Genomic DNA, 26,902 nt, shown 5'->3' with positions numbered 1-26,902 from the left:
CGATCGCACTCAAATTATATATATATGCTCACGTTGTTACTCGTTTCGGTGAGCTCACTTCTTTTCATTCTTATATGTTGGTATATTGTGCATTTTTTGCTTTAAAAATGATTGAATTATGTTATTCTTATCTTCCGGTTAAGGGTTTTATGTCTTTAGTTAATATGCATACAATAGTTGTAGAATTTTCTACAATTTAAAAATTGTTTAAGTGCGGCTAAGCCTACTTTTTGTTTACCGTAGCAGCCGTATTTATTTACATTTGAAATTTAGCAGGATAATGAATTAAATCAATTTCTGCACTTTCAATGTCTTTTTGACGACTGTAATGTAAACAATGAGCAAATGTAAACCTTCAATTTTGTGCACCGAAAAATCTGCCTTGTTGCTTCCTGGCCGTGCTTGTTTTTGCCTGGAAACACTAATTTTAATTCAAAAAAAAAAAAAAAAAAAAAAAAAAAAAATTATTGTTTTAACTGTGTTTGGTGTTTTATTTTTTTTCCATATTTTTCAACTTTTACTGAAGATAATTTGAGGTTTTATGTATTTTTGCCTTGCCGCGAAGTAAGGACTGAATTAATTGAATGAGAAATATATTTCTAACGAAATTTGAGGAAATAAATTTAAATGAAATGCAGCAAAAAATACGTATAATTTAATATGCCATAGAAGGAAGTCATGTGGTATCTTCATCATTTTTTTTTTTAATTTTAAGGTAGGAACCTGAGGGTTATTTTCCGCTGCCCAGGTTGCCTTGTAGGAAGGGAAGCGAAAACTGTAGTAGATGGTTCAGGTTGCCTAATTTTTTTTTCTCTCTCCATTTTAGTTCAGCGTCTTCCGCTTCACGTGTGTGATGTGATTATGGCAAAGCCTCGAGGGCTATCTGCCTAAGGGGAAGGGATGCCTTCGTGGAGGACTTTCTTATTGAAACTGGCTCGTATAGACGTTTTACATGGGGAAAGCCAACTTCCGTTTCACGAAAAATGCCTGAATGAAAGCTGACTTGAACTATAATCTGAAATGAGGTGGAGAAAACAAGTGCTGTGAGATGACGATGATATGCGTTATTATTGCAAAGGGCGAGGGTAAATGCCGTGAATTGCCTATTTAAAAGAAACAGACGTTAGCAGGCATTCTAAACCATGGGGTCCCCTAGAGAGAATTTCATAGTTTCAGGATAGATTTCATATTTTCAGGTATTCATCATTGCTTTTGTAGTTTCAGGAGGGGGAGAATACTGTTAACCTTTTATTTAGTTTTAGGTTATGAATGTAAAAAAATACTTTTATTCAAGTTTTGTTTTTACCAATATTTTCTGTACTTTCGTTCCTTAATTTTTAAAACAAATTCAAGAATAATCTAAATTTAAACAAATATACTCGTATATATGTATTTTTCAAATTTTGGAATGAAGGGAGGGTGATCTTCTAGCTATGGCGAAAGGGATGCGAGGGGGGGAAGGGGGCTGAATTACAATTAACTTCTTTCTTAAAGAAAGGAGTGACGGATTAGTATTTAATCTTGTAATTCATTCAGAATGATATTTTTTCTTATTTTCAGTATTCCTTTTATTCCATTTCACCAGTAACATATGTATTTCAATTTGAATACATTATACCACTGATAAACTTTTGATAACACTTTTCTGAACTTTTTCTGATATCTATTGCATGTTCTAAGCTGCTGATAAGAAAAGATATTTCTATCTTAACTTCTGTTCTCAACGGTAAAAGCTTCAACCTCTGAGAAAGATACACATTTTCTTTATTTGCGAAGCACGGCACTTACGATAAAGATATCTGAAATTCAAGGTAATGTAAAGTATTTGTATTTTATTAATTTTTTATGCAATCTGATCTTGTTATTTTCATCGTAAATTTAAATTTTGAAAATTTTATTATTTTATTTCACCTCTAGTAATTTAACAGAGAAAACAGCAATTAACTTGACAGATGAAATCCCAAAACATTTGTGAAGCTATTCAGAAATCTATTGAAATTTTTGCTAAAATACAATAAGAAAATGTATCGGGAGAGTGGAATTTAACGTATCTGCATTTAATCGGATTTAGCCCGTTTCCATATTTCAGAAGTACAGATAATTTTTTCCTAGGCCAGTATCATTTTTTTTCTTAGCCTATATATTTCTCGTGGGACTTTTACGTCACTCATTTTATCTCATTACATAAATTACGTAAGTGCACGGGAAGCAATTTCAGATTTTATTTATTATACTTTAAATTATCTAGTTAAAACAATAGTCACTGAATTCTGGTAGTCAAACATATTAAATTATTTTTAAAATATTCGAGAAATTTAATAAAATATATAACCATTATTCCAATTTTTTTAAAAGTTTGAAAAGGTGTATATTTAAGCAATGATTCAGTTTTTTGGATTATGTTATTCTTAACTGAAGAGTTAATATTTTTGGTACATTATCCAAGGTAATTTGAGAGTGCAGATGAAATTTTTGTCATTGTTCCTTATATTTAATAGATGCAATGGTATTTGCAATAAAAAGTAATATGTTATTCATAAGCAAAATATTCACCTTACAAAATTTTATCTGGCAACGAACTGATCTAGATTTAAGCAACAAGATCTCCGAGATTTTAAAGAGCAAAAAGAAATGACATTATACCTTCTCTTCTTCTTCATGCATTTTCGAAAATCTTTTTAAAAAATAACCTTTTTAGTGAGATTAAAATTTAATTAATTTTTTCTAAACTTTTCAATGCTTGAGAAAGCATACATTTCTGCAGTTGTCTTCCCCCCCTTTCTGTGGGTGTAATATCGATCTACTCTCTGAGGTGCATCCTGAGCAACAATGTAAGTGGGTATAGAACCGATGGGTTTCGCCATTCGCGAGCCTACTTTATTTCGGCTGTTGAGAGGAGAATAGGTGTAGAGTTTTAATCACGGTTGATGGCGAAAACTCTTGGGACGGTTCGGGAGTCTCCTACCCCTTTCCCCTTTTCTTGTACCACTAAACAACTCGAAAAGACTATTTTGGCTCGCTAATGTTTTAAGTGCCTCATACCGCGTATAAACTATGCACTTACAAACAAGCACTCTTCTTCAGAATTCGAGCCCGGGCCCATCAGTATGGCAGCCAGCGTCGGTAATTACTATACCGATTAGTGTGGCTGTTGGGAGTAAAAAAAAGTAAATGATTGAAAAAAAGAATGGTATGGTAAATATTTATTGAACAATTTACAAAAACGTTATGATTCTCAATGCAACGTCAGGCCACCATTATTTGTAATCCATTTCGCCCAACATTCGTTTCGTGTTTCGTGGAACCATATAGTTCTATAACTGCCCCTTTTCCAGTAAAACTTCCTATGGAATTTTACTGTCCGTTTATCCAGTATTCCGATCCCTTTTTACTGTCCTTTTTCCAGTAAAACTTCCTATGCAATGAAATATATCGCGAATACAGTCTTTACTTGTAGCTTTTAAAAGCGATGTCCTTTGTTCAAGGGAAACTCTTACTCACGGAAATGGTTGTCACTTTAGCTCTGGTTTATAAGAAAATATCAGGTAAAAAGCATTGATTTAGTTAAGATATTTGAAATTGAGTCCTGCCATTTCAATAAAATTCGTTATTGAATCAGAAATTCTGGGAGTTTTTTATCCTGGAGTGTCCTCAGCGCCCAATTCCCATCTTATTCCGGATGCTCCTTGTACAACTGTGATGGCCACTTTTAGGCTGTTCACTGGACGCGACTTTCTCCGTGCCCATTCATTTAATTTTAATATTCTTGACTTTTCTGTACGTATATTGTATTCATACTAGACAAGGTATAACCGCTGCTCACATTGACGAATTCTCCGCATTGTCATATTTTAATTGTCCTCTGGAAAACTATTGGACAACACGCAGCCTAATGACCGTAATGACCCAGTGGCCGAAAAATTCGAGGGGGGGGGATAAGATATTTATTATGGTTCCTGATATTACCCGAGTTACTCGGGCTTTAATGAAGCAGAAGGAAAAACACTAGCCAATAGTAACACAAAACTGTAGTCTAAAAAAAAAAAAAAAAAACACTAGCCAAAAGTAATATAAAACTGTAGTCTGGAAAAAACACTAGCCAAAAGTAAAAGTAATACAAAACTGTAGTCTAGGTAATAATAGGTAATAAAAGTTAAAGTAAAAATCAAGTAAATATATTTTACGATCTATAAATGTCATTGACAGTACGCTACATTTGCAACACACAGCGGCACTGGTTTATAAGAAAATATCAGGTATACTTGCAGCCAATGAGAATGTCCCAAGTTCGATTAAATAAAATTCCTTTTTTTTTTATTTTGTTATATTTTTATAACAGAGATTTTTTTATTTGCGTTGCCTTGGAAAACTTTATAAAGTACAGCTTTATAAACTACTGCAAAACTGTAGTTAATTGTAAAAAGCATTGATTTGTTTAAGATATTTGAAATTGAGTCCTGCCATTTCAATAAAATTCGTTATTGAATCAGAAATTCTGGGAGTTTTTTATCCTGGAGTGTCCTCAGCGCCCAATTCCCATCTTATTCCGGATGCTCCTTGTGCAACTGTGATGGCCACTTTTAGGCTGTTCACTGGACACGACTTTCTCCGTGCCCATTCATTTCATTTTAATATTCTTGACTTTTCTGTACGTATATTGTATTCATACTAGACAAGGTATGACCGCTGCTCACATTGACGAATTCTCCGCATTGTCATATTTTAATTGTCCTCTGGAAAACTATTGGATAACACGCAGCCTAATGACCGGAATGACCCAGTGGCCGAAAAATTCGAGGGGGTGGATAAGATATTTATTATGGTTCCTGACATTACCCGAGTTACTCGGGCTTCAATGAAGCAGAAGGAAAAACACTAGCCAATAGTAACACAAAACTGTAGTCTAAAAAAAAAAAAAAAAGCACTAGCCAAAAGTAATACAAAACTGTAGTCTAGGTAATAATAGGTAAAAAGAGTTAAAGTAAAAATCAAGTAAATATATTTTACGATCTATAAATGTCATTGACAGTACGGTACATTTGCAACACACAGCGGCACATCCCATTCTGCAACAGCGTGATAATCTGGTAATCTGCATCGACTAACAAAACACACCGAATGTGCAGTTCATTTATAATGCGGCCACGTCGCCGGTAGCAGCTCAAGGTCATGGAGGAACCAATCACAAAAGCCGCTTAGACCCCTCCCACAGCTAAGTAAACATATGCATGGCAGAGGGTCGATTGCCACGCGATATTACCGGCGATGGCATAAATTTCCGTAAAATTATCAGCGCCCGAGTTAACTCGTTCATAGAGAAATCGAAACGGCATCTATTCCCGAGATATCTCGGGCGAGGTCATCAAGCGGTTAATGTTGCAAATGTTACATACATAACGTTTCGCTTAGATAACCAAGGCTTAGAAATATTAGTTACGGCAATAGTTCTGGGAGTTTAACTTACAAAAATGAAATGTGTTCTTTATCTAATTACTCATATTGAATATGAACATATATAATGTTATGCTTTCAGGCAGAATATGGATAAAACAGATAACATTCCTGAGGTAGTGTGGCAGCCACGTGAAGATTCTGGAGCTGAAATGAGAAAGTTTAAAAAGTTGATAGAATCTAAGTATAATGTGACTTTAAGTAAGCTGATATTTTTCATATATTTACTCCATGTTTTTATATTTAAAAATTTGTTACCTAATTTTTTGGCTTTCATAGATGAAAAGAGATATCCATGAAGTAATTAATTTTTATCATAATAAGCTTATTGCTTCTCTGTCAATGAAATCTACTTGCGTTAAAAAACTTAGGGAAAAAATAATCATTTATATTTTCGATGTAAAGATGTATAATGTTTCAAGAGGCCGGATACTTGCAGCCAATGAGAATGTCCCAAGTTCGATTAAATAAAATTCCTTTTTTTTTTTTATTTTGTTATATTTTTATAACAGAGATTTTTTTTATTTGCGTTGCCTTGGAAAACTTTATAAAGTACAGCTTTATAAACTACTGCAAAACTGTAGTTAATAGGTGAATATAGAATAAGCTAATATTCTTAAATTAAAATTTCACAATTTTCACCTTAAGTAAGAAAGTAATATTTCATTTCATTCCATTTAAAGTTGCCTTTAATAAAAACACACGCATAAGGTTTTCACTATTTCTCATTGAATTCATTCCTATCTTCGAAACGTACGTAAAGAAACATTTTAATCAATCATAAGCATAAAAAATTTGGAATATGTATTTCAAAACCTACTGGTCTTTGGCTGAATACCTATTTTTTGCTTTACGTGGGTTGGATACTGTGAATAAATACTAAATAAAAATTAATTACAATTTCCAGGTGTGTTAATTTTTAATAAAACTTAAATAAACATTTAGTAATAGAGTTACTATCTGTATAAATATAAGTTAAAATTATTTAACAATTCTTAGATTTTAAGCGAGTTTTCGCTCATTCTGTGAAAGATGTCCTTAGCTGGTTTTAAATAACCTTATAAGGTAGTTCTCCCGCATTCTTAGCATGCCTTCGTGGTGTAATGGTCAGCACGCCTGGCGCGTATTCGAGAGGTCCATGGTTCAATTCCTGGCCAGGGCATTGCTCATTTTTCATCTCTCCTGCTTTCAAAAAATTCTAATGACTCTACAGTGGGGCTCGAACTAAAAAAAGGGTGATGGATGATGATTCTCCACCACCAGGATTTGGCAATTGGGTTCCCGAATCCCCAGTCGCCCTTTAAAAGAGGAAGTATATTAGGTATTTCTCCCGCCTTCTTAGCTTGCCTTCGTGGTGTAATGATCAACTCGCTCGGCGCATATTGAGAGATCTGAGGCTTAAGTCCCGGCGAGGACTTTGCTCATTTTTTCATCTCTCCTGCTTCGAAATAACCTAATGTCTCTATAACCTTTGTATTAAAGCTTAAATTTAACAAACTGCAGAGCTTCTGAGTGCAAAATTAAAACTCCACCACTTGCACGATTTAAAGAAAAGAAATATTCGTTTGCGAAATATAAATGGATTCTTAGTTTGAGACTCCGATATAACGTTAAGAAAAGTAATAAAATTGCCTAATATAGTTGCTATTTTAGTATCTGGTTCCAAAACTTTCTGACTATTTACAGATTTTCGAATAATCCAACATGGTGATGTTTAACAAAAAAACTGATTTTTTAGGAAGCAGACGAACTTATTAGCAAAAACAGCGACTTAACTTGAATCCTCGATTGAAGTAAAGTGAAAGCATACTTGGAAGTTTATGCAATTAAATATAACATAATACTTCCAATAAATCAAACTTCCACTGACGTTTTATTTTCTCGTAACCCTTCCTGCTCCTGTCCTTAAATTTCTTCCTATGTTGGGAAAAATATCGTGCTGATCCGAAGCCATTTTCTCGAATGGTAATCATACTTATCATCTCCAGGAATCATCATCTTGTCTTCTTTGTCGCTGTGTCTCTGAATCCTCATAGATTTTCGCGGTTCAATGTTTTCTGCAGCTACGGAATTATTTTTGGGAAAATGTTGCTGCACCGTTAGCTTCCACCACCTTAGCTAAGCTCCATCTTCCTTTCATGGTCGCAGGATCTTTTCGATTTTCACTGTGCTTTTTCACTGTCAAGCGTTTATTTTGATTACAGATTTGGATGCAGCTGTCCATTTCTTTCAACACTGCTACGTTCTTACTGAGATTGTAGCTTTCTTGGCCTTTTGCCTTTCGTTGTCCTTCTACTTCAAGCAGATTTGACTCGACTGATTTGAAATTTTCGATCTTTCTTGGGCCTCTCCTCCTCGTCTGCATTTTTCCTTTTGGAAACTAGTATATCAACGTTTCTAGTATATCAGCGAATATTTTCTTTCTTTACCTGACCAGTAACTTTCCTTTTGTTATACGCGCTTTCCTTAGACGACTTCGATGTAACTATCGCACCCACCATTGCTGACATTTTGTTACGTAACTGCGAATAATTGTATCGATATTGCAATATACCAGCTATGCAACATATGACTGTGGTCCAGAAAGGAACATCTCAAAATACTTTATGCGAAGACCCGTGTACATTTCTTAAATATTTGACTTGAGAAATTACTTATAATTGAACTTCAAATTTTAATATTAATTTACGTAGACAGGATTTTCGCGGATGCATTTCGAATAAGTATTAACTCTTTACCCACTTTCGGAAATGAAAAAATTGTCCAAGACAGAAAGTCGAAAGAAAATATGTCCCGACAACATGACCCATGACCAAACAGCCCAGAACAAAATAGCGCAAGAAAAAGTAGCCTAAAAAAGGCTTCTGCATTCGATCCCGCAAACACGTTTTAAATTTTTGGGGATTTAAATAAAACACGATATAAAAGAGTGCCATGGCCTAATGCATAAATGAGTAACTATGTCGTGTACGGAAGTATAGAAAAAAAAATCTTCTGTGAATTCCACACGACTCCTATGTACGGAGGGCTAAATTTTACATATTCAGTAGAATTTTTGATTAAAAAACTAAACGATTTCAAAGCGAGCAATGGCAACATTGCACGAAAAAGAAATCTTTTCATCTCCAGCGCGCGGAACTGGGTATCGAAAATTCTACAGATATGCTCATTTTAAAATTATTTTGCGACATTGCTATTAAACTCAATTTATGGTTTAAGTGCAAAGAATATGATATTTAATAAATAAAGGTAACAGACAAAATGTTAAAAAACGCCCCTTTGGACGTAATTTAAAATCTGAAACCTTTCAGATTTTTTTAATTTTTATTATTTTATTTATTTATTTTTTGCTGCGTCTAGTCTAAAAAGGTCTATTGAAAGTACCTGGCTTTCGCAGCTTCGGATGAACTGTAAGGTCGCTAAAAACTGCTGTTTCAATCCCGGGTTCGAATGCCGGCAGACAGGCTGGCTGCATGGCATTTTCATCATTTTCTCCATGCTTAACGTGTATACGAGCCAGTTTTCCTTCAAAAATCTTCCACGAAGACAGCCCTAGAGTGCTTTGCCGTAATCAAATAAACCAAACCAAACCATTCGGAATTTCGGTGGCATTGAAAACTAATTTAGAGCTACGTTCTAGATTTAACTTCTTTATATTCATGTAATAAAAAAATTATTTTTGGTTCTTTATTTGTATAAAAATACTGTGTCTGTATAAAAAACCATGAATCTGTTTAACCTAGTTCTATTGTTTGTAACCTTTGTTTATATGATTTTAGTTTTTTGTGTGAACGTTTAATGTGATGATAGCATAAAAAATATATTACCCCCTCAAAAGCATGTGCATTTTTTCCACTTAGCACGCAAAATGGAATTTTATGCTCATACCTCTAGGTATCGAAAACTCATGGACAAAAAATTGAAAGTATTTAGGATACGTATTAACTATTCCCGGGCTCTTCTAAAAAACGCTGCGTGAAGCGCATAGGTGATTCTCAGAGAATCATAACGCAAAGTATAAGACCTGTAATTTACCAATCACCATTATATCAACTGTAATTGATTAAAATCTGAAAGATTTAAAAATAGTAAAGGCATCTTAATGACCTGATTATTTATTTATGAATATTTTTTAACAATTTGCTTAATCGGCATAATTAAAATTTACTTATTCCGTCATATGTATTTAATGTGATATGCGACTTTATTTTAATCGGAAAGATATTTCTCATACCGTATTTTATGTAATTGGTACAGAAATATTTATTTATTAACCCAGACTGTAATGTTGCTTTTCATTTATTTTGCTTTTTTGTCAACTTTTACTATGACTTTGGAGCCTCAATAGTGGCTAAAATGTAAGCCCACTGAATTCTGTTAACCCGGGTGAACGAGCCGGCTGCAGGAATTTATTTTTATTATTATTTACGTGTTCTGCCCTAAAGCACTACACGGAAAGAAGAGATGCCTTCGTGGAGGACTTTCTAAGAGAAACTGGCTCGTGTTAACACGTTACATGTATTGAAAATTGCGAACACGCCCATGTAGCGAACCCGTTTCGGGATTCGATCCTCGGATCGACCTACCAGTGTTCAGGGACTTTACCGCTCGGCCGCTGGTAAGCCTTTAAAGATGTATTTTTGAGTTCCAGTTTCCCATTAGATGTCCCTCACTGTATGAAGATAACCTCTTCTATTTTTTCATAATCAACTAAATAAGCAAACAGTTTATGAAACGTATTAAATATTTATTGCAACCGCCCAGCCAGTATAGTGGTTAGGGAAGCCGACTGCGATAGCTTAGTGCCCGGGTCCGATTCCCGGAGAAGGCATTGTCTGTTCCCTTATGGGAGGTAATGGTTGCCGCCTATTAGGTGCCACCGTAATAAAATGCTCACAACTTCTGGCATTCGTTGCAGATGCAATATAATTGTGTTTGTTAATCATTTTATAAGGCACTTTTTTAAAATTCATATACATATTTTTTTTAAATCGCAAACGAAATTAATTGCCCTTTGTGATAATGATGCCAGCTTTAGAGTTAAGTAACACGAACATGATTAAAATTTTGAAGGCACATAATTACGACATCACCACCTGGCAACATGTATGTCACCGAAGTCTCGACTGTAGAAGAAGAAAATTTGAGCCCTTGTTCCTGGAATCTAATTTGAGCCCTTGTTCCTGGAATCTAATTATTTAATTGACTTCAGGCGTTGATGAGTTCCAGAAAATTTTGAATTTTTCTGTATGCACTTATTTTGGACAATTTTAGGAAAATAATTATAACATAAAATTCAAACAGAAAAATTAATAAATTTATTTGCTTCATTTTTAGAAGATTTTTGGGATTTGCACAAGTGGTCGGTGGAACACTTGCAACTATTCTGGGCAGAAATGTGGAAGCAATGTGATATAATTTATTCAAAGAATTTTGACCAAGTAAGGAAAAAATGCATAATTTATGTAAAAATGTATATTATTTAACTGATTGTATATCTGTGATACTAAATTTTGCATCTTTGAATCATGCTAATATACATTCTTATTAAATACTGCTTGTAGTAAAATATTAATAGAATATAATAGAAACTCGCTGTCGATATTTTTCACGATACATTTTAACCAAAAGCTCAGAAAATGTCAATTCATAAACCTTTAACAAAACAAATATTATAATAGTTATAATGCATAGTTAAATAATAGATTTATATCATTTTGTACTTAAAACTATACTACTCCACAAAATTAAAAGATGATACTTTCAGAAATGGTATTAAGTGTATAAAGACATTAAAATTCCACTGAGTGTAATTATTTATGGTAATTAATTCTATGTTATCGAACACAAAAATCTATTGCCCAGGAAGAACGTCTGCATAGAATATATATATAAAGCAAACACGACCAAATTTTAAAGGAAACATGTCTGACGTTACGTGTATGATTTAATTTAAAATTAGGTAACACTTAACCTTAGACTAACACGGGTTAAGTGTTACCTAATTTGTCTTTTTGCAGTCTATTAGACTGCAAAAAAGACTGTTGCCTTGAGTTCCACTTTTTGCGTCTTTTTTTTTGCAGTCTTTTTGCAGAAGCAAACATTTTATGCTATATTTTATCACTAAAGTTCTATAAGTAAATAAGACTTACGAAGTCTTACTCACGCAGGCTACATGAGTTCGATGTTCATACAAAAAGGCTGTTGCCTTGAGTTCCACTTTTTGCGTCTTTTTTTAAGACCATTTAAAGTGACTTCCATTTTAAATGTTCCCTCTTCATCGTGGAGCCTAGATGCCTGGAACTAAGTATTATTCCTGGTTCAGTACAGGATCAGGTTGAAAGAGATTCTGGAGCAGATTACAGTTGACAGTTGAGAGCAGAATCTGAACACCCGTGAGACTCACTTGGACTATTCGGGTCTAGTCCAGGTTCCGCAAATATCCGGGGCAACACCTCATGGGCCCTATAAGGTCATACATTGATCCTGCATAGATGCTTACATAGTTCATAACATATGCTTATAGTTACGTAGTTCATAATATATGCTTACATAGTTACATAGTTCATAGAACAGACTTATATACAAGTAGTTCATAATACATAGATCTTTCAGAATACGTGCTTACATAGTTCATACATATACATGCTTACATAGTTCATAATATATTGAGCCTGTTACGTAATACATACATAGTTCATAATAATTTTCATTGGGCATAATACATACGTTTCATAATATATACAGTGGGCTGCAATACATACGAGTACATGTTCCATAATATATACAGTTAAAAAAAAAGAGAGAGAGAGAGAGAAGAGAGATTGACAGGGAACTATGCCACACTGCACAAATCTGTTCCCAATTCCTCCAGTTTCTGCATTATCTTGCATATTTTGATGCGAAATGCTGGCTGTTTGATCAGATAACGCTTATGAGAAATTGCCTGTTCCGGAAGCTGCACATGCCACTGTGCGGTTAGAGGGCATTGGGTCAAGTAATGGTCTGGTTTACCAATGCCTCCACAGACACAAATTTCGGTATTTGCAATTCCTCGCTCATAGTAATAGGAGGGGAAAGGCCCGTGCCCCGTCACAAATGTCGTTATTTGTGGGGTGGAGCAGTACTTTCATTCTACAGACAGTAAATGTGAAGGCAGTTAGAAAACATTATTCAGATGAGAGTGTTCAGTTGATTCGAAGCTATTCAAACAAGAATGGGGATTTCCACAGAAGTGAATATTCCCCAAAGCGTGTGTAGGGATTTATATTTATTTTAACTAATAATTTAAATTTTAGTTCAGACTTTCCTATAAGCCTTCATTAACCTAACTGTCAGTGCCAGAATAGTTAAATTTGGTAGCGCGCGTGCAAGAATGCAAATTCTACTTTGAGGAGGAAAGTTTAAATACCGAGGTTTTAGAAGGGAGGTTAGAGAATTGGGCTCGAGCAGCCGTCTCTGGCGTAGGTATAATTCCTGATTGCTGGTTCGGCCTTTTTGTATGAGCTGTCGAACTCATGAAGCCTTCGTGAGTAATACTTCGTAAGTCTTATTTACTTATAGAACTTCAGGGACAAAATATAGCATAAAATGTTTGCTCCTGAAAAAGGATAACATATGTAAGATCGCCGTCGAAAAACACAGAATTTTCTTTAAAACATAGGCTAATCTAAGGTTGATTTCTACCTAATTTTAATTTTACATTACCATGTTTCTCTTCCAGTTGTATTCTAACTAGTTAGAACTATAGTTTCATGAACTGCTTTGCATTTAGCACAATGACTCCAATAATTTTACAATTTGAGCGGAAAATTTAATTTCAATTAAAAATTACTCTTCAGTTATATATTTTTAACTTAAACAAGCTAACGCTTTTCATTTTAAAAAGGTAGGCTTAGGATGCAACATGAGGAAAACATATTCAACTGTTTCCATTTATCGATTGGAAAATTTTTCAGGTGGTCGATTTGAATATTCCGATGGAAGATTCTCCTGCGTGGTTTGAGGGTGCAAGACTGAACTTTGCTGAGAACATTCTTAAATTTCGAGATGATCACATGGCTTTAATCTGTGCAGGTAAAAGCTTATTTATGATTACGTCTGCTTAAAGGTGTTACAATGATGATTATCCCCTTTCAGTTTGCTATTATCCATGCACACAGCAGAGTTATTATTTTTCAGTTTTCCTCAGAAACAAAGTCTGAATTTGACAAAGAGACTAGATCATACAAATATGTAGTTTCTGCAATGCAATATACATGAATGAAATGGTAGAATGACAAATACATGCAAAAATTTGAAATCTATATGACTATAAGGTATTTCTCCCGCTTCATTAGCGTGCCTTCGTGGTGTAGTGGTCAGCACACTGAGCCGGTACTTCAGAGGTCCGTGGTTCGATTTCCGGCGAAGGCGGTTGCTATTTTTCATCTCTCTGGCTTCCAATTAACCTAATGACTGTACAAGAGGCGCCCGAACTAAAAGGGTTGGATGATGATTCAACACAACCAGGATTTGGCGACTAGGTCCCCTAAAACCCTAGTCGCCCTTTAAAAAGGGAAGTATATAATGTATTTCTCCCGCTTCACTAATGCCTTCGTGGTGTAGTGGTGAGCCGGTATTTCAGAGGTCAATGGTTCGATTCCCGGCGAAGGCAGTTGCTATTTTTCTTGCTTTCAATTAATCTAATGACTCTACATGACTGTCTCCAAAAATTTGTCATTTGCTTTTTGGTAAGTTCTTTAGAGGATTTCGAGCATGCTATATTTACGCATTGCTATTTAATTTAATTGTGTTATTTGTCCTAAATGAATTAAAATATTAATAATATAACTTGTTTGGCAATTTACAAATCTACTCTTTTAATGGTTATGAAAGCAGCTATGAAAATTTGCCCAGTGCAATAATTTCGAAATATTATAAATTCAAATGGTGCAAAACTTACATTGCACGCTATATTTTATGTTTATTTTTATTTCTTTTAATTATGTAGGTGAAGATAGGGAAACAATGTTTACTACTTATGCCGAAATGTACGAAGAAGCCACTTTGTATACTGCTGCTCTCCGAAAATTCGGTTTAAAGAAAGGAGATATTGTTGCTTGTATGTATTAATTAATGTATTTAATTTTAATAAAAGTATTAAAGTTAACGATAAGAGCTCTCAGTGGCTTAAAGGAATTTATAAATTTAAAAAAAATCTAAAAGGTTTTATGAGTTTCCTTTATTTATTAAATATCATGTTCTTTGCACTTATACTATAAAAATCAGTTCAATAGCAATGTCGCAAAATAATTTTAAAATGAGCCTATCTTTAGAATTTCCGATATACAGTTCCGCGCACGCTGGAGATAAAAAGGTTTTTTTTTTTCCCCGTAGAGTATTGCCATTGCTCGCTTTCAAATCCTTGAGTTTGTTACTCGAAAATTTGTTAAAGTTTTACAAAATATGAAATCGATCCTAAAACAAATTCCATATTTCAAATTGGGTCTTCCACATGCCCATATTCGTAGGAGGATGACGTCATTCAAAATTCGATGGATCTATGTACCGTTGTTTTATCACAGTGCGAGAAATATATACATACATTTATGCAGATTTTTCATTATTTAATTTCTTGAAATATAATGCAGGACTCTAACATTGGATGGCAGCAATTTGAAAAGTGAAAAGGATATTTATAGTGATTCAACGCAAATGAATCGCAAAACGAAAAGAATAGTCCTTCACGAACAAAGCCCCGTTGGACTAATAATAATTTTGTTTTAAATGCAAAGATGTAATGAATTTTGCCCCACTACTTTATTTAAAAATTTCAAAAATTTCACGAGAATGAACGTAGTTGAAAGCATTGTTGCGGATTTTGTAGTTAATTTTCAAATTTTAAGTTGTATTATAATTTAAATTGTTTTATTTCCCCGTGTAATGCAGCGGGTGATGAGTCTTAAGAGAAAGCTAGCCGAAAAAGTAAAAACATAGGGACACGCGCATTTAACATTTGATAAATAGGTATCTCGTAATTATACTCTTTTTCTTTCCAGAAACCTCGAGAAAATACAGAATACCAGAATGTTGTCGTGCATGATTGAAAAGCTTTAAAAAGCCAGACAAAAACATCTCAGTTCAATTGTTTACTTACAGTGTCTCACAAAAGTGATGGGACACTTGTGCTTTACGAAAGGAAACTGTAGTAAAATAAATTAAGAAAACATGTAAAAATTTTTTGTGGGTGTGTTTCATACTTAAATTTAGTAACAATTATTACATAACATAAATTTTTTCAAAATATTAAAATATTAATTTAATAAAAATATAATTGTTTAGAACGGAGCAAAAAATGGCTCACATAAGTGATGGGACACTTACTTTTCCATCAAATATTTATCCAAAAATTTTACTTTTTAAAAGGTTTTAATATTTTGTTGGATTTTCTTTTACTTTTAAAACATGATTTAATCTTCTTGGAATGGATTCGACTAATTTTTTTTTTGTGATTTCTGGAGTGATTTTACCCAATTCTTCTTGAAGCACCGATTTTAATTGTTGTTTTGAAGAAATGGTGTGTTTGCGAATTCTTGATTCCAATTCTTGCCAAATATTCTCTATGGGATTTAAGTCTGGAGATTGTGGTGGTGTTTTTATTATTTCAGGATAGTTATACAGCAGCCAGAGTCTAACGTTCGAAGCAGTGTGCTTGGGGTCATTGTCCTGGTAGAATTTAAAATCGTTATGAAGGTTCAATTTTCGTGCTGAAAATTTCAAATTTTGATTTAAAATGTCAATATACTTGTACCGATCCATTATACTGTCAATAAAAACAAGATTACCAACTCCAGCGTACGACATACACCCCCATACCATAACTCCTCCTCCACCCTATTTTACTGTTGGCACCAAGTTCTCTTTACGAAATTCTTCCCTGGGGTTTCTCCACGCCATGATTCTACCGTCAGAACCAAATATATTAAATTTACTCTCATCAGCAAATATAACTTCATTCCAGTAATCAGAATTCTTATTTATGTTAGATTTTGCGAAAGCCAGTCTGAGTTTTCTATTCTTTTCAGTTACGAAGAATTTTTTCCCGGCTGCTCCACCGTGATATCCAGAAGATCGAATTACTCTTCTAAAAGTCTCAGGATTAACAATTACTTCATATAATGCTTGTAAATCAGCAGCAACTTTCGGAGCACTCATTCTTGGATTTTTTTTTAATATTTCGAACGATAATTCTCTTTATTCCATTGGATAGCTTTGATGGTCGGCCAGGTCTTCTTTTATCCTGAATCATATGATTCTTTTTATATCGTTTAATGATCTTGAAAACAGTTGAATGACTCAAGTTAACTGTTTCAGCAGTTTTTCTTATAGATTTTCCACGTTCAATATGCAAATTAATAACTAATTTTCGTACTTCAGGCAAAGTTTCTTTTCGTTTAGCATTCAAGGCTGCGCAGAGCTAAAAAAACACAAAAATTCCAAAACAAACTGGAGAGAAATACTGCAGACGATTTTATAAATTATTGCCAATTGCTTTTGAGTAAAAATAAAAAAAACCCAAAAATATTTTTAATGTAGTACGTAGTAGGATCTAATGGGGTCCCATCAGTTATGTGAGCCATTTTTTGCTCCGTTCTAAACAATTTCATTTTTATTAAATTAATATTTTAATATTTTGAGAAAATGTATGTTATATAATAATTGTTACTAAATTTAAGTATGAAACACACCCACAAAAATGTTTACATGTTTTTTTAATTTATTTTATTACAGTTTCCTTTGGTAAAGCACAAGTGTCCCATCACTTTTGTGAGACACTGGAGTTCTTGTTGTTGATTGTAGCGAATTCGCGGTTTAATCGGATTAGTTTTCTCTGCTTTGAATTGCGTTCTGTTTAACGTTTTAATAGTTTAAAATATAACTACAGTGAGGTATTGTGATATTGTACGAATATCTCCGAGAAAATTTTAGCATTTTGTTTTATTTCTTGGGATAAGAATAACTTTTATTAACTTTTTACCGATTTATGCATTCAATCCATTACGAACCCGTACGCGCGCAATAGTAGTTAATAAAAGGCTATTGTTGAAAATTAAAAAAAAAAAGCTTTTTGAGTACCTGAATTATGGAAAAAATGGATTTCTGGGTAAATATTTCGAATTTAAGTGAAGTCATCATAGGCAGGGTAATTAATATTTATGTTGTAAAGAAAAGCTGTGAACAAGATTTTATGTACTATAAAAATTCGTACATAATATAGCTTATATTATGCATTTATTTTACCTGTGTGCCTTTAATTGATCTTAAATATACTGAGTTAGTTTAATTTTCAGTAACTAATCATTTCAATGGATAAAAATAGGCATTAAAATTACAAATATGAATTACTTTTTGAAAATATTGTGTGTAAGATATTTAGAGTATATTTTAATCTGCATTTGAATGAAACTTTTCTTTCAGGTTATATGTCCAATAGAAAAGAAGCTATCATGTCTATGCTTGGTGCTACAAGCATTGGGGCTATTTTTACGGGAGCTTTACCGATCTTAGGGAGTAAGGTAACGCTTCAATCAAACTTGTTTCGAACAAAACGAATTTGCAAATTTATTATAATCGAAAACTAAGAAATTCTTAGAAAGATCTAATCACAACTGTATTTTTATAGCTTAGTTTTATATAAAACAAGCCGCTACGCTGCCAGCCTTCGTCTTCGTCCAAAGGGAACATCAAGCATTAAATTTAAAGGCTGCACAGAATTTCATTCTGCAGAACAACTTTATCAACGAAAAAAAAAAAAAAAATCAATAAAAATGTATTACATTACAACAAAATAAGCAATATCCCTTAATACAAATATTAATTATCCTAATGAATAAATTAACCCTTTCCGGCACGCTACCTTTTAAAATTGGAGTTTTGATTAAAAAAAAAAAAAAAAAAAAAAGGTAGGCAGTCTAATTAGGCCTAGAGGAGTACACAAGTAAAATTTTGTGAAGATAACACATATCGTTTAATTCTGTGTGCCGAAAGTTGGCACACTGATTGAATAGAGCTTTGAAAAGAGTGCTGAAACGAGCATTGTTGTCAATGAACTGACCGATGAGATGCGGAGAAACAAAGAATACAGACTGTCAGTTGTCCTAGAATATCGGTGAGCCCGGCCTGGGCACACCTAGGGTTCGCCGTTTGATTTTAGGCAAGATTTCAAGGCAAAAATTTAAAACTAATATAGAATAAGGAGATTAGCATACATTCAAAAAAAAATAACATAGAAATTTCTTTTCAAACAATTTTTTTTATACTCTAAAAAAATCTGGAAGATTTCTTTGAAAAATGAGGGTCTTAAAAAACTAAACGTGGCTAAAATATATGGACTGGTTTGTATTGAGCTGCCATCTACTATAAATAAAGAAGGTTAAGAGTAACCTATAAATGCTTTTTCATTCAATTTTTCTGTGCGTACAGAAGGAAATTTTTGGGTGTGTTCAGACCGGACACACTGTGCCGCAAAGGGTTAACCAACTTTCCGTTGCCTTCTCTCTACAAACGTCCAGTATCCAAGACAAAAACATCAAATTTAAAAACTGCTCAGAATTATCACCGCCATTTTTTCCGAGTGGTAACAGGGCTGATCTCAGCAACAATGGCAGCAGTGATGTATCAGCAACAATGGCTGCGTGAGATTGTTGCTGATATAATAAGAGAGAATAATCGATTTGATGCGATTTCATCAAAAAAAAAAAAAAAAAAAAAAAAAAAAAAAAAAAAAACATAAAACTAAAAAAAAAAAAAAATCTCATTCGAAAAAATCGCTTCGAGATGCACTGGCTCTTGTCCAGGTGCACCTATGTACCAAATTTCGTAGCTGCGGGTCTGTTAGCTTAGGGGCAGCACAAACGAAAGACACACACACAGAGAGACTCTTCCTTTTATATACTATATAGATGATTATAGAAAAGTATTTGAATTGTAATTGTATAGCGTAAATAATTTTGTGTTTACATAAACACATTTTACTATTCATGAGAATAAAATATAGATTCTAATAACACATATCTAGAAAATATTACTATATTCATCATAGGAATTAACAACATGGCTTAAGCAATTTTTTTTCTGTACTAAATGGATTTAAATATTTCTGTTACATAAAATTATTCATCTTTGATTTCCTTCGAACATTTTCAACTTAGTGTAAGGTCCACTTAAAACTATAAGGTTTCTGGTTTGTTTATTACTTGCATTCCAGTTTGTATGAAATTGAAATAACACTATAACGTTGCGCGCCTCTAACTAGCACGCAACCAAGAGGTGACTGTGAAAGCTTGTATAAACCACAGAGTCTTATAAAGGGTTTAAGTCCCTTTTTATTCAACGTACTAATTTACAATTGCGTTCTCTTGACGCTTACAAACGGTGCCAACTCGGCAGTCAAAATAAAAATAAAAACCTGAAAAGAAATTAAAGACAATATTCTAACTACGAGGCTCTCTCAAATAACTAACTCACCGCGTTTTACAATACGGCTGCTAATTCAGCAGACTTGAAGCTCACTGGAACAATTGCAACTACTTCCCGCCAAGCACATAGGCCGCAACGCGGGGTTTTTCAAATCTCTATAACTACCTCCGCGCTCGCTAAGTAAGAATAACTCTCTCTCACCGAACTTGTTTCCTTCTATTTAAATCATACTACTTCCGCTGATAATTTGAATGCTTGCGCGTTCTACTCAAATTTACATATTCTGGCATTGGCAGTTCCAGGGGAAAGTAAGGATTGACAGGAAAGATAGTTTAAACTTAAAATAAATGTTAGTTAAAATAAATATAAACCCTACAACACATAAACATGTTTTTTACCGAATCATTTTCGTAAATTTAATACAGCGGTTAATAAAGCGTTTGAAAACTGAAACTTTTAAATTAAACTGAGAAAACTAATCATATAGCGAATATCTATATACTAATTTTACAAAGTAAATATTTATTTGAAAATTTTATAATTAATACGCAAAATTATATATAGATATAACTTATACAGAAAGATACAAAATATATGATTCGACAATTGTTTTAATATGTAACATGTAGTTCTTTAGAAATGGCATGAGTTTTTACAGCATTAATTCAGATAATGTTTGAAGCGCTTGCCTAGTATTTTGGATTAATCACGATACATACGGTAGAACTTAAAGTATAAATTTAATGCGTAAAATTCGAGTTTATTAAGATTAAAATTTTCCTTCGCGGAAGTTACAGATACCAGTCTACTTGTTGCATATCAGAAGATCTAAATCTTACCACTAGTAGTTTTAACATTAAGATAAAATTACAATTACTTAAATGTCAATGGATTAACCTTAATATTTTTTTTAAATTATTTTAGGGAGTTCTAAACTGCTTCAAGCTAGTTAACCCTAAGGTCCTTTTCACGATAGACAGGTACCGGAATAACAACGAGGAGGTGGAAATGCTGACGAAGGTGAAAGAGATTGCTGAGGGGAAGTATATTCAAACATTTATTTATATCACTAAATGTACTTATATCTCTCTCTATATATATGCACTGTGTCCACAAGAATTCTCACCCTGATTTTATTTTCACAACCGCCGGTAGTTAGAATATGAAAACAAAATAGTTAGAATTTAAATGTGGACATATAAATATTGTTTCGAATTCTAAGTACATAGACATACAATTCCAATTAGAAAGCTGTAATGTATCATAAAGCAGGACTGCACGACTAATTGATTCTCTTTCATGAACATTACTTTTCCAGAGGAAAAAATATCTAGCGGGTTTGATTCAGGAGACCGGGGCAGCCACTTCATTAAACCTCCATTTCCAATAATGTTAGTTCCAAATGTACGTCTAAGAAAATCTGGTGTGAACACAGGATCTCTTTCTTTTACACCTATGAAACTATGCACAGATTTTGCGGCACTTTATTTAAATCTTATTTCATTCGAAAGTGAGATATGATATTCCAATTCAAAGTGCTCTTTTGGAACTACCGATTACAATAAAAATGAGAGTTGCACGACTAGATGTTATATCATTCTTATATATACAAAATTTTAACAATTTACTGCTAATTGTTTCTAAGTTATGCGGGATACATCCGTACGGAAAGATGTCAAGCCGAAACTAGACAAACGTCCCAAATACAAAATTTCAACATTTTACGGAGAATCGTTTTTGAGTTATGCGACATACGCATGCATAAACGTCCCGACGTAATAGTCAAAATGGATTCCGGAATGGTCAAAATGAACATTTCGGTAGAAATCTGAAAACCAAAATTTTTCGAGATTACAATATTTCCTTTACTTTGTTACAATTACGTAAAAATTGAGTGGCCCTGCAGATCTATGTGCTGGAGCACCATTATGTGAAAACCACATAATTGACAAATCTTTCTCTCAGACAACATCACAGTCATTTGCAGAGCCATCTAAAATGAATGACTTAATCAGCGTCCCATAACTCACCAAACAGTCACTTATAAAAATTTTGAATGAAAGGATGTTATACATTGGTAAATCGTAAAGAAAAATCATTGAATAATTTTAACTAGAAATACAAACCACCTTAATTTATCCTAATTTATTTTTAATTGCCCACTCAAGGATGCGATATATTTGATTTCCTCATACTGTATGATTTTAAAAATTATACAGTAATACAATTTAAAAATTAAATATCTTAATTAAATTTTGTCGTACGCGGCAATTTCTGTCTTTTGCATTTTATATTTTGTAAAGAATATAACATTGTTCTTAACATAAAGACCGGGGAAACATATAAAAAGCTAGATTTAATAAATTTTACAAAATTTATTTTTCAAAATATAAAATGACAAAGTAGGAATATTATTATATTTTAAAACATTTTGAAATTAAGTTTATATCTGCGACCAACTGATGCGGGAATAAAGATCGGATAGTTACTTTTGTGAGATGTATATTTTTAAAACTTAAATATTTTATATAATTTTTCTTTTAAGTAAAAATTATCTTCTTCTGTTAAAATGAAGACAAGTATCAAACTGGATCAAATAACAAAATGTAAATAATGTATATCAAAAATGTAAATATTTAGGGCTAAGCATATGTTTTTGCTTGTAACCAGCTTCATGACGTTCAAGATTCTCTTTAAGACAGAGTAAGAAGAAATTAAACGCTACTTTCCCTTTATACTCTCTTATTAATGCCTAGTGATTCATCTAATAAACTTTACTTTTTGATATAATATTCATTAGTGTTAAAATTTAGAAGGGATTATATACTTTACCTCTATGTTCTAAAAATGTGCAATGCTCATCTCAAGGATACAAACAGCAGCATTCTAATACAGTAACTTGCGAGTTAAGATTGCAGATACTTAGACCTTGAAAGAGCCATGTAACAGAGTAAAATGAAAATGTAACATTATAAGGTCTAATCTTCTTGGTTATCATACAATGGGACCAGAACTACTTGGATATCAAACCTTTGTGAATTCTTAGCTGGTGTGAAAATGAACACAACAGGAAAAGGGTGTTAAAAGATCCTTTGTTTATCGCAAACTGAATAACAGAAAGCATGGATTTACGTGCTTACACAAAAACAACGTCCACTTGCGCTAAGAACTTAAAAGCAATTTAACAATTAATTTAAAGGTAGAGATGTAGTGTCTGATTACACAGTTCTATTTAATCTAACAGGCTGACTCAGAAACGTACACCGGTGCTATGCTAATTAGACGACCAGGATGCGTAACCGCTACGAAGATTAACAGCCGGAGAACAAAATAACAAACGTGCGCTTCACTAGCGAAATCACGCTCTGTCTAACCTTTTCGTTACAACCGTTTGAATACTTTCGTTCAAATACTTAATTTGCATCCTGGCGAGGAAATACGAGGGGAAATTGAAGAATTCAGAAAAGGCAAAAATTAAAATAACTGTTAGTACAACTAAAAAGGACCCTATAGTAAAATGGAAACGGAGAAAAATGAAACATGTAACAGAGTAAAATATTTTTTTTCCAGTTTGTCTATAGGAAATAATTCTTAAAATAACTGTTTTATTTGTTTAGCTAATCTGATTATCATTATATACTTGTTTAGTATAAAAGTAAAGAAGTTCTGTGTAGTATAAATTTTTCAATATTTTGCTAAGACCACTTATCGTAAAGAGCATTTAAAAAAACATTTTCGATAAAATTTCTAGCGACGAATACTTTATTCAACTTTATAGCATATGAGAAAAGCATTTTTTCTTACTTTCCGATGGAAGAATTTCATAGATAAAGTGTATTAACTTACAGCTTAAGAGTTTTAATTTCATGCTTTTCAGGTATGTTCATTAAGCATACACAAGAGAAAATTCAAGGACCTTTGAATTATTTTCAGGGCGTATAATTCTAAATATCAAGGAATCTGAAATATAAATTTTAATATTGGATTACTACCATTAAACATATTGAAAGTTTCTGTGCCTAACTATCAGAACATTTCTACAGTTTTCTTTAACGTATCACATTGTAATTAGAAAATATTACCTCTCGAAAAATCGTAAACATTTATAAATATTAAATTTCAAAAAATAATGTTAATTATTAGTAGCTCGAAAGGGCAGTTTGCCCAGAAGGGCTATTAATTTCGTTTTAGCGTTTTGCGTTGGTTCACTATAAATGGCGTTTCACTTTTTCAAATTGTTGCCACCAAGCATTAGAGCTCTGCATTATATTTAAAGAAATTATATAATGGAAAATGTGCACGAATATATGTAAGTTTCTCGCATTGTGAAAAAGAAACGGTACCTAGAGACATCAAATTTTTAATAATGTAGTCCTCTACTCGAATATGGGCATCTGTTTTTTATTATCAATTTCAAATTTTGCAAACCTTTAACGAATTTTTGGTTAACAAACTTAACCATTTCAAAGCGAGCAACTGTGGCACCGTATGGAAAAAAAAATAGTAAAATTTTTATCTCCAGCGCGCGAGACTGTGCATCTAAAATTCTAAAGATATGTTCATTTTAAATTGTTTTGTGATATTACTACGGAACTGAATTTTTATGGTTTAAGTGCGAAGAACGTGATATTTAATAAATAAAGGTAACACACAAAACGTTCAAAAACGTTTTATACGTTTGTGAACGTTTAACACACGTTTTATATTATGGTCATAACATAAAATTCGAAAGCTTTAACATTTTTTTTTCAAAATGTTTAAGCGATAATATTATAAGAAAAAATTGAAATTCTACCTTTGATATACAATAGTTATTTCTTCACATTACAGGATTGCCTTCTCTTGAAAAAGTCATCATAGTACCATCGAAAAAATGTTCTAAATTGAAAGACATCAGCAAAATAAAAAACAGGTAAATTTTACGATAAAATTGCATTTAACTTTAAGTAATAGCTTTTCCCCAGTTTAATAACAAAGTCCATTCTTTGCAAGACTCATGAAGTAGTAAATAAATGAAATGAAAATAATAAACCTTGATTAAATAGGTATATACAACTCCACCATAAGTGTTAGGTATACGATGTTCGAGCCCCAAATTCGCATGCTCATTAATCTTGGTAAATGAAGATGAATAAGTATTGTAATACTGAGTAATAATTTTATTAATACTGTAAAAGTTGCACTTGAGTAAACAGAACGCCTGTTTACTCAAGTGCAGCTTATTACAGTTATGACTAAAAGTCGAAATTAAGATTGGAAAAGTAATCAACGGCAGTTATGCCTACTTCTAATTTCTCCATAATAGTTTTTGCAGCTAGCCGTCCAGACGGTATAGTGGTACGGGGAACCGACTACGATACCAAAGAGCCAGGGCTCGAATCACGGAGAAGGCATGGTTGTAACTGTCCGTCCCTTCATAGGAGGAAAAGGTGGCTCACCGTTTATGTGCCTCCATAATAAAGTGACCACCACTTTGGCCTTAGTTAGTGGTTAAGCTGAAGTCGGCTGACGACCTGCCATTGGATTAAAAAAGATTTTGCACCTTATTTTAAATTTCATAAAGAATTTTTAATTTTTTTTTTTTTTTCAACTGGGCTTTTATCTAGTCTAAAAATGAAACATCATTTTTCTTTATGAGGGTCTTTATGGGTTAATTTCTTTCTATATCAAGCGGTGGAAGTGTCTGGGATCTCCTGTTCTCTAGCACCTGGGGGGGGATGAAAATCTTCACTTTCTAAGTTAGAATTTTTTTAGTTATTTTTTTTTTTTTTTTTTTGCAGATGTCTTTTTTATTTTTTGCTAATTCTATGGCTTTTAGATAGTTTTGTGATGTTTGACGCAGCCTTTTTACGATGATGTGGTCTCCACTGCATTTCGTGATATTTCGCACATTTAAGGGATCTGACAGAGTAATGGCGCAGATCTCGTTGTATGGCCGTACTTTGGCACTTATGGCACTGCACGAAACCCAGTATTAATGTGTAACTAGAAGCAATGATGTCAAGACGTTTTATAGTTTTAATACCATAGATTTTTTTGCTTTCGAATTGAGCGTTTGCATTTGGAATAACGGTAAATTGATGATATTTCCGTCTCTTACGCTAGTAATTTGCCTGACTTTGAGTACCGGGATTCCTTTTTCGAGAAGTTCTTGTTTAATTGCTTCAGTGTTGCTGTTTTGAGGAATATTTTTATAACTGCCTTTAATAGTTTTTCTGAATTTAATTTATAGCTGTGGAAAAACACTCCACGTGTTTAAAGCAGTTTCGTTATAAGACGATAATGATCTTTGTTGTAAACTCTTACGGTGAGAGTATCACCTTTCATGTTTACTTTATTTAACATGAAAGGTGATACTCTCACCGTAAGAGTTTATGAATATTATCACCTTTCATGTTTTACGTGTTTAAAGCAGTTTCGTTATAAGACGATAATGATCTTTGTCGTAAACTCTTACGGTGAGAGTATCACCTTTCATGTTTACTTTATTTAACATGAAAGGTGATACTCTCACCGTAAGAGTTTATGAATATTATCACCTTTCATGTTTTACGTGTTTAAAGCAGTTTCGTTATAAGACGATAATGATCTTTGTCGTAAACTCTTACGGTGAGAGTATCACCTTTCATGTTTACTTTATAATTACGTTTTCCATTATTTTCTATTTCTTATTTTAGTGTTTTGCAATTGGCACTAAAATCATCAAGTATTATTGGTAGAATATGACTAGTAATTTTTGTGGCGGGTGTAGGATTCGTTTCATCTGCGTTATCATCCTCCATATGATCGTCTTGATTTAATTCAGAAAAACTTTTTTTGGTTCAGGTTCAGCCTGTTCTGGATTCAAAATTGTGCCGCTTGAATGAATTACAAGGGGAAGTAAATTTCTCGCTGTCGGTGATGGCTCTCTTTTTATGGGATTTTTTTGGATTTAGATATGTTATTCATTCTATCTTCCTGCTTATTGATCACAGCGTCAATGCCTTTCTGG

General features: G+C 33.1%; 1 protein-coding gene across 3 annotated transcripts in view; it reads left to right on the top strand.

The window, feature by feature from the left end:
• The first annotated feature begins 1,728 nt into the window (after positions 1-1,728).
• LOC118194191 (acetoacetyl-CoA synthetase-like) overlaps positions 1,729-26,902 on the top strand; it is a 64,966-nt gene continuing 39,792 nt past the window's right edge. For all 3 annotated transcript variants that reach the window (XR_015043638.1, XM_085825842.1, XM_085825841.1), the window contains exons 1-8: positions 1,729-1,811; positions 5,534-5,652; positions 10,789-10,892; positions 13,410-13,527; positions 14,444-14,554; positions 17,911-18,008; positions 20,836-20,951; positions 24,743-24,823. Coding sequence is in view for 2 of the 3 variants with exons in the window: in XM_085825842.1 (XP_085681968.1) it covers positions 5,541-5,652; positions 10,789-10,892; positions 13,410-13,527; positions 14,444-14,554; positions 17,911-18,008; positions 20,836-20,951; positions 24,743-24,823 (740 nt within the window). In the remaining variant the exon portion in view is untranslated. The remainder of the gene's footprint in view (positions 1,812-5,533; positions 5,653-10,788; positions 10,893-13,409; positions 13,528-14,443; positions 14,555-17,910; positions 18,009-20,835; positions 20,952-24,742; positions 24,824-26,902) is intronic.

Source organism: Stegodyphus dumicola, chromosome 10 (assembly GCF_044657685.1).
Source record: "Stegodyphus dumicola isolate Sdum_Otavi_A_Nest chromosome 10, ASM4465768v1".
In the NCBI taxonomy this organism is placed as follows: Eukaryota; Metazoa; Arthropoda; class Arachnida; order Araneae; family Eresidae; genus Stegodyphus; species Stegodyphus dumicola.
The sequence above is the reverse complement of the archived record's forward strand: the minus strand, read 5'-3'. Positions and strand labels throughout refer to the sequence as shown.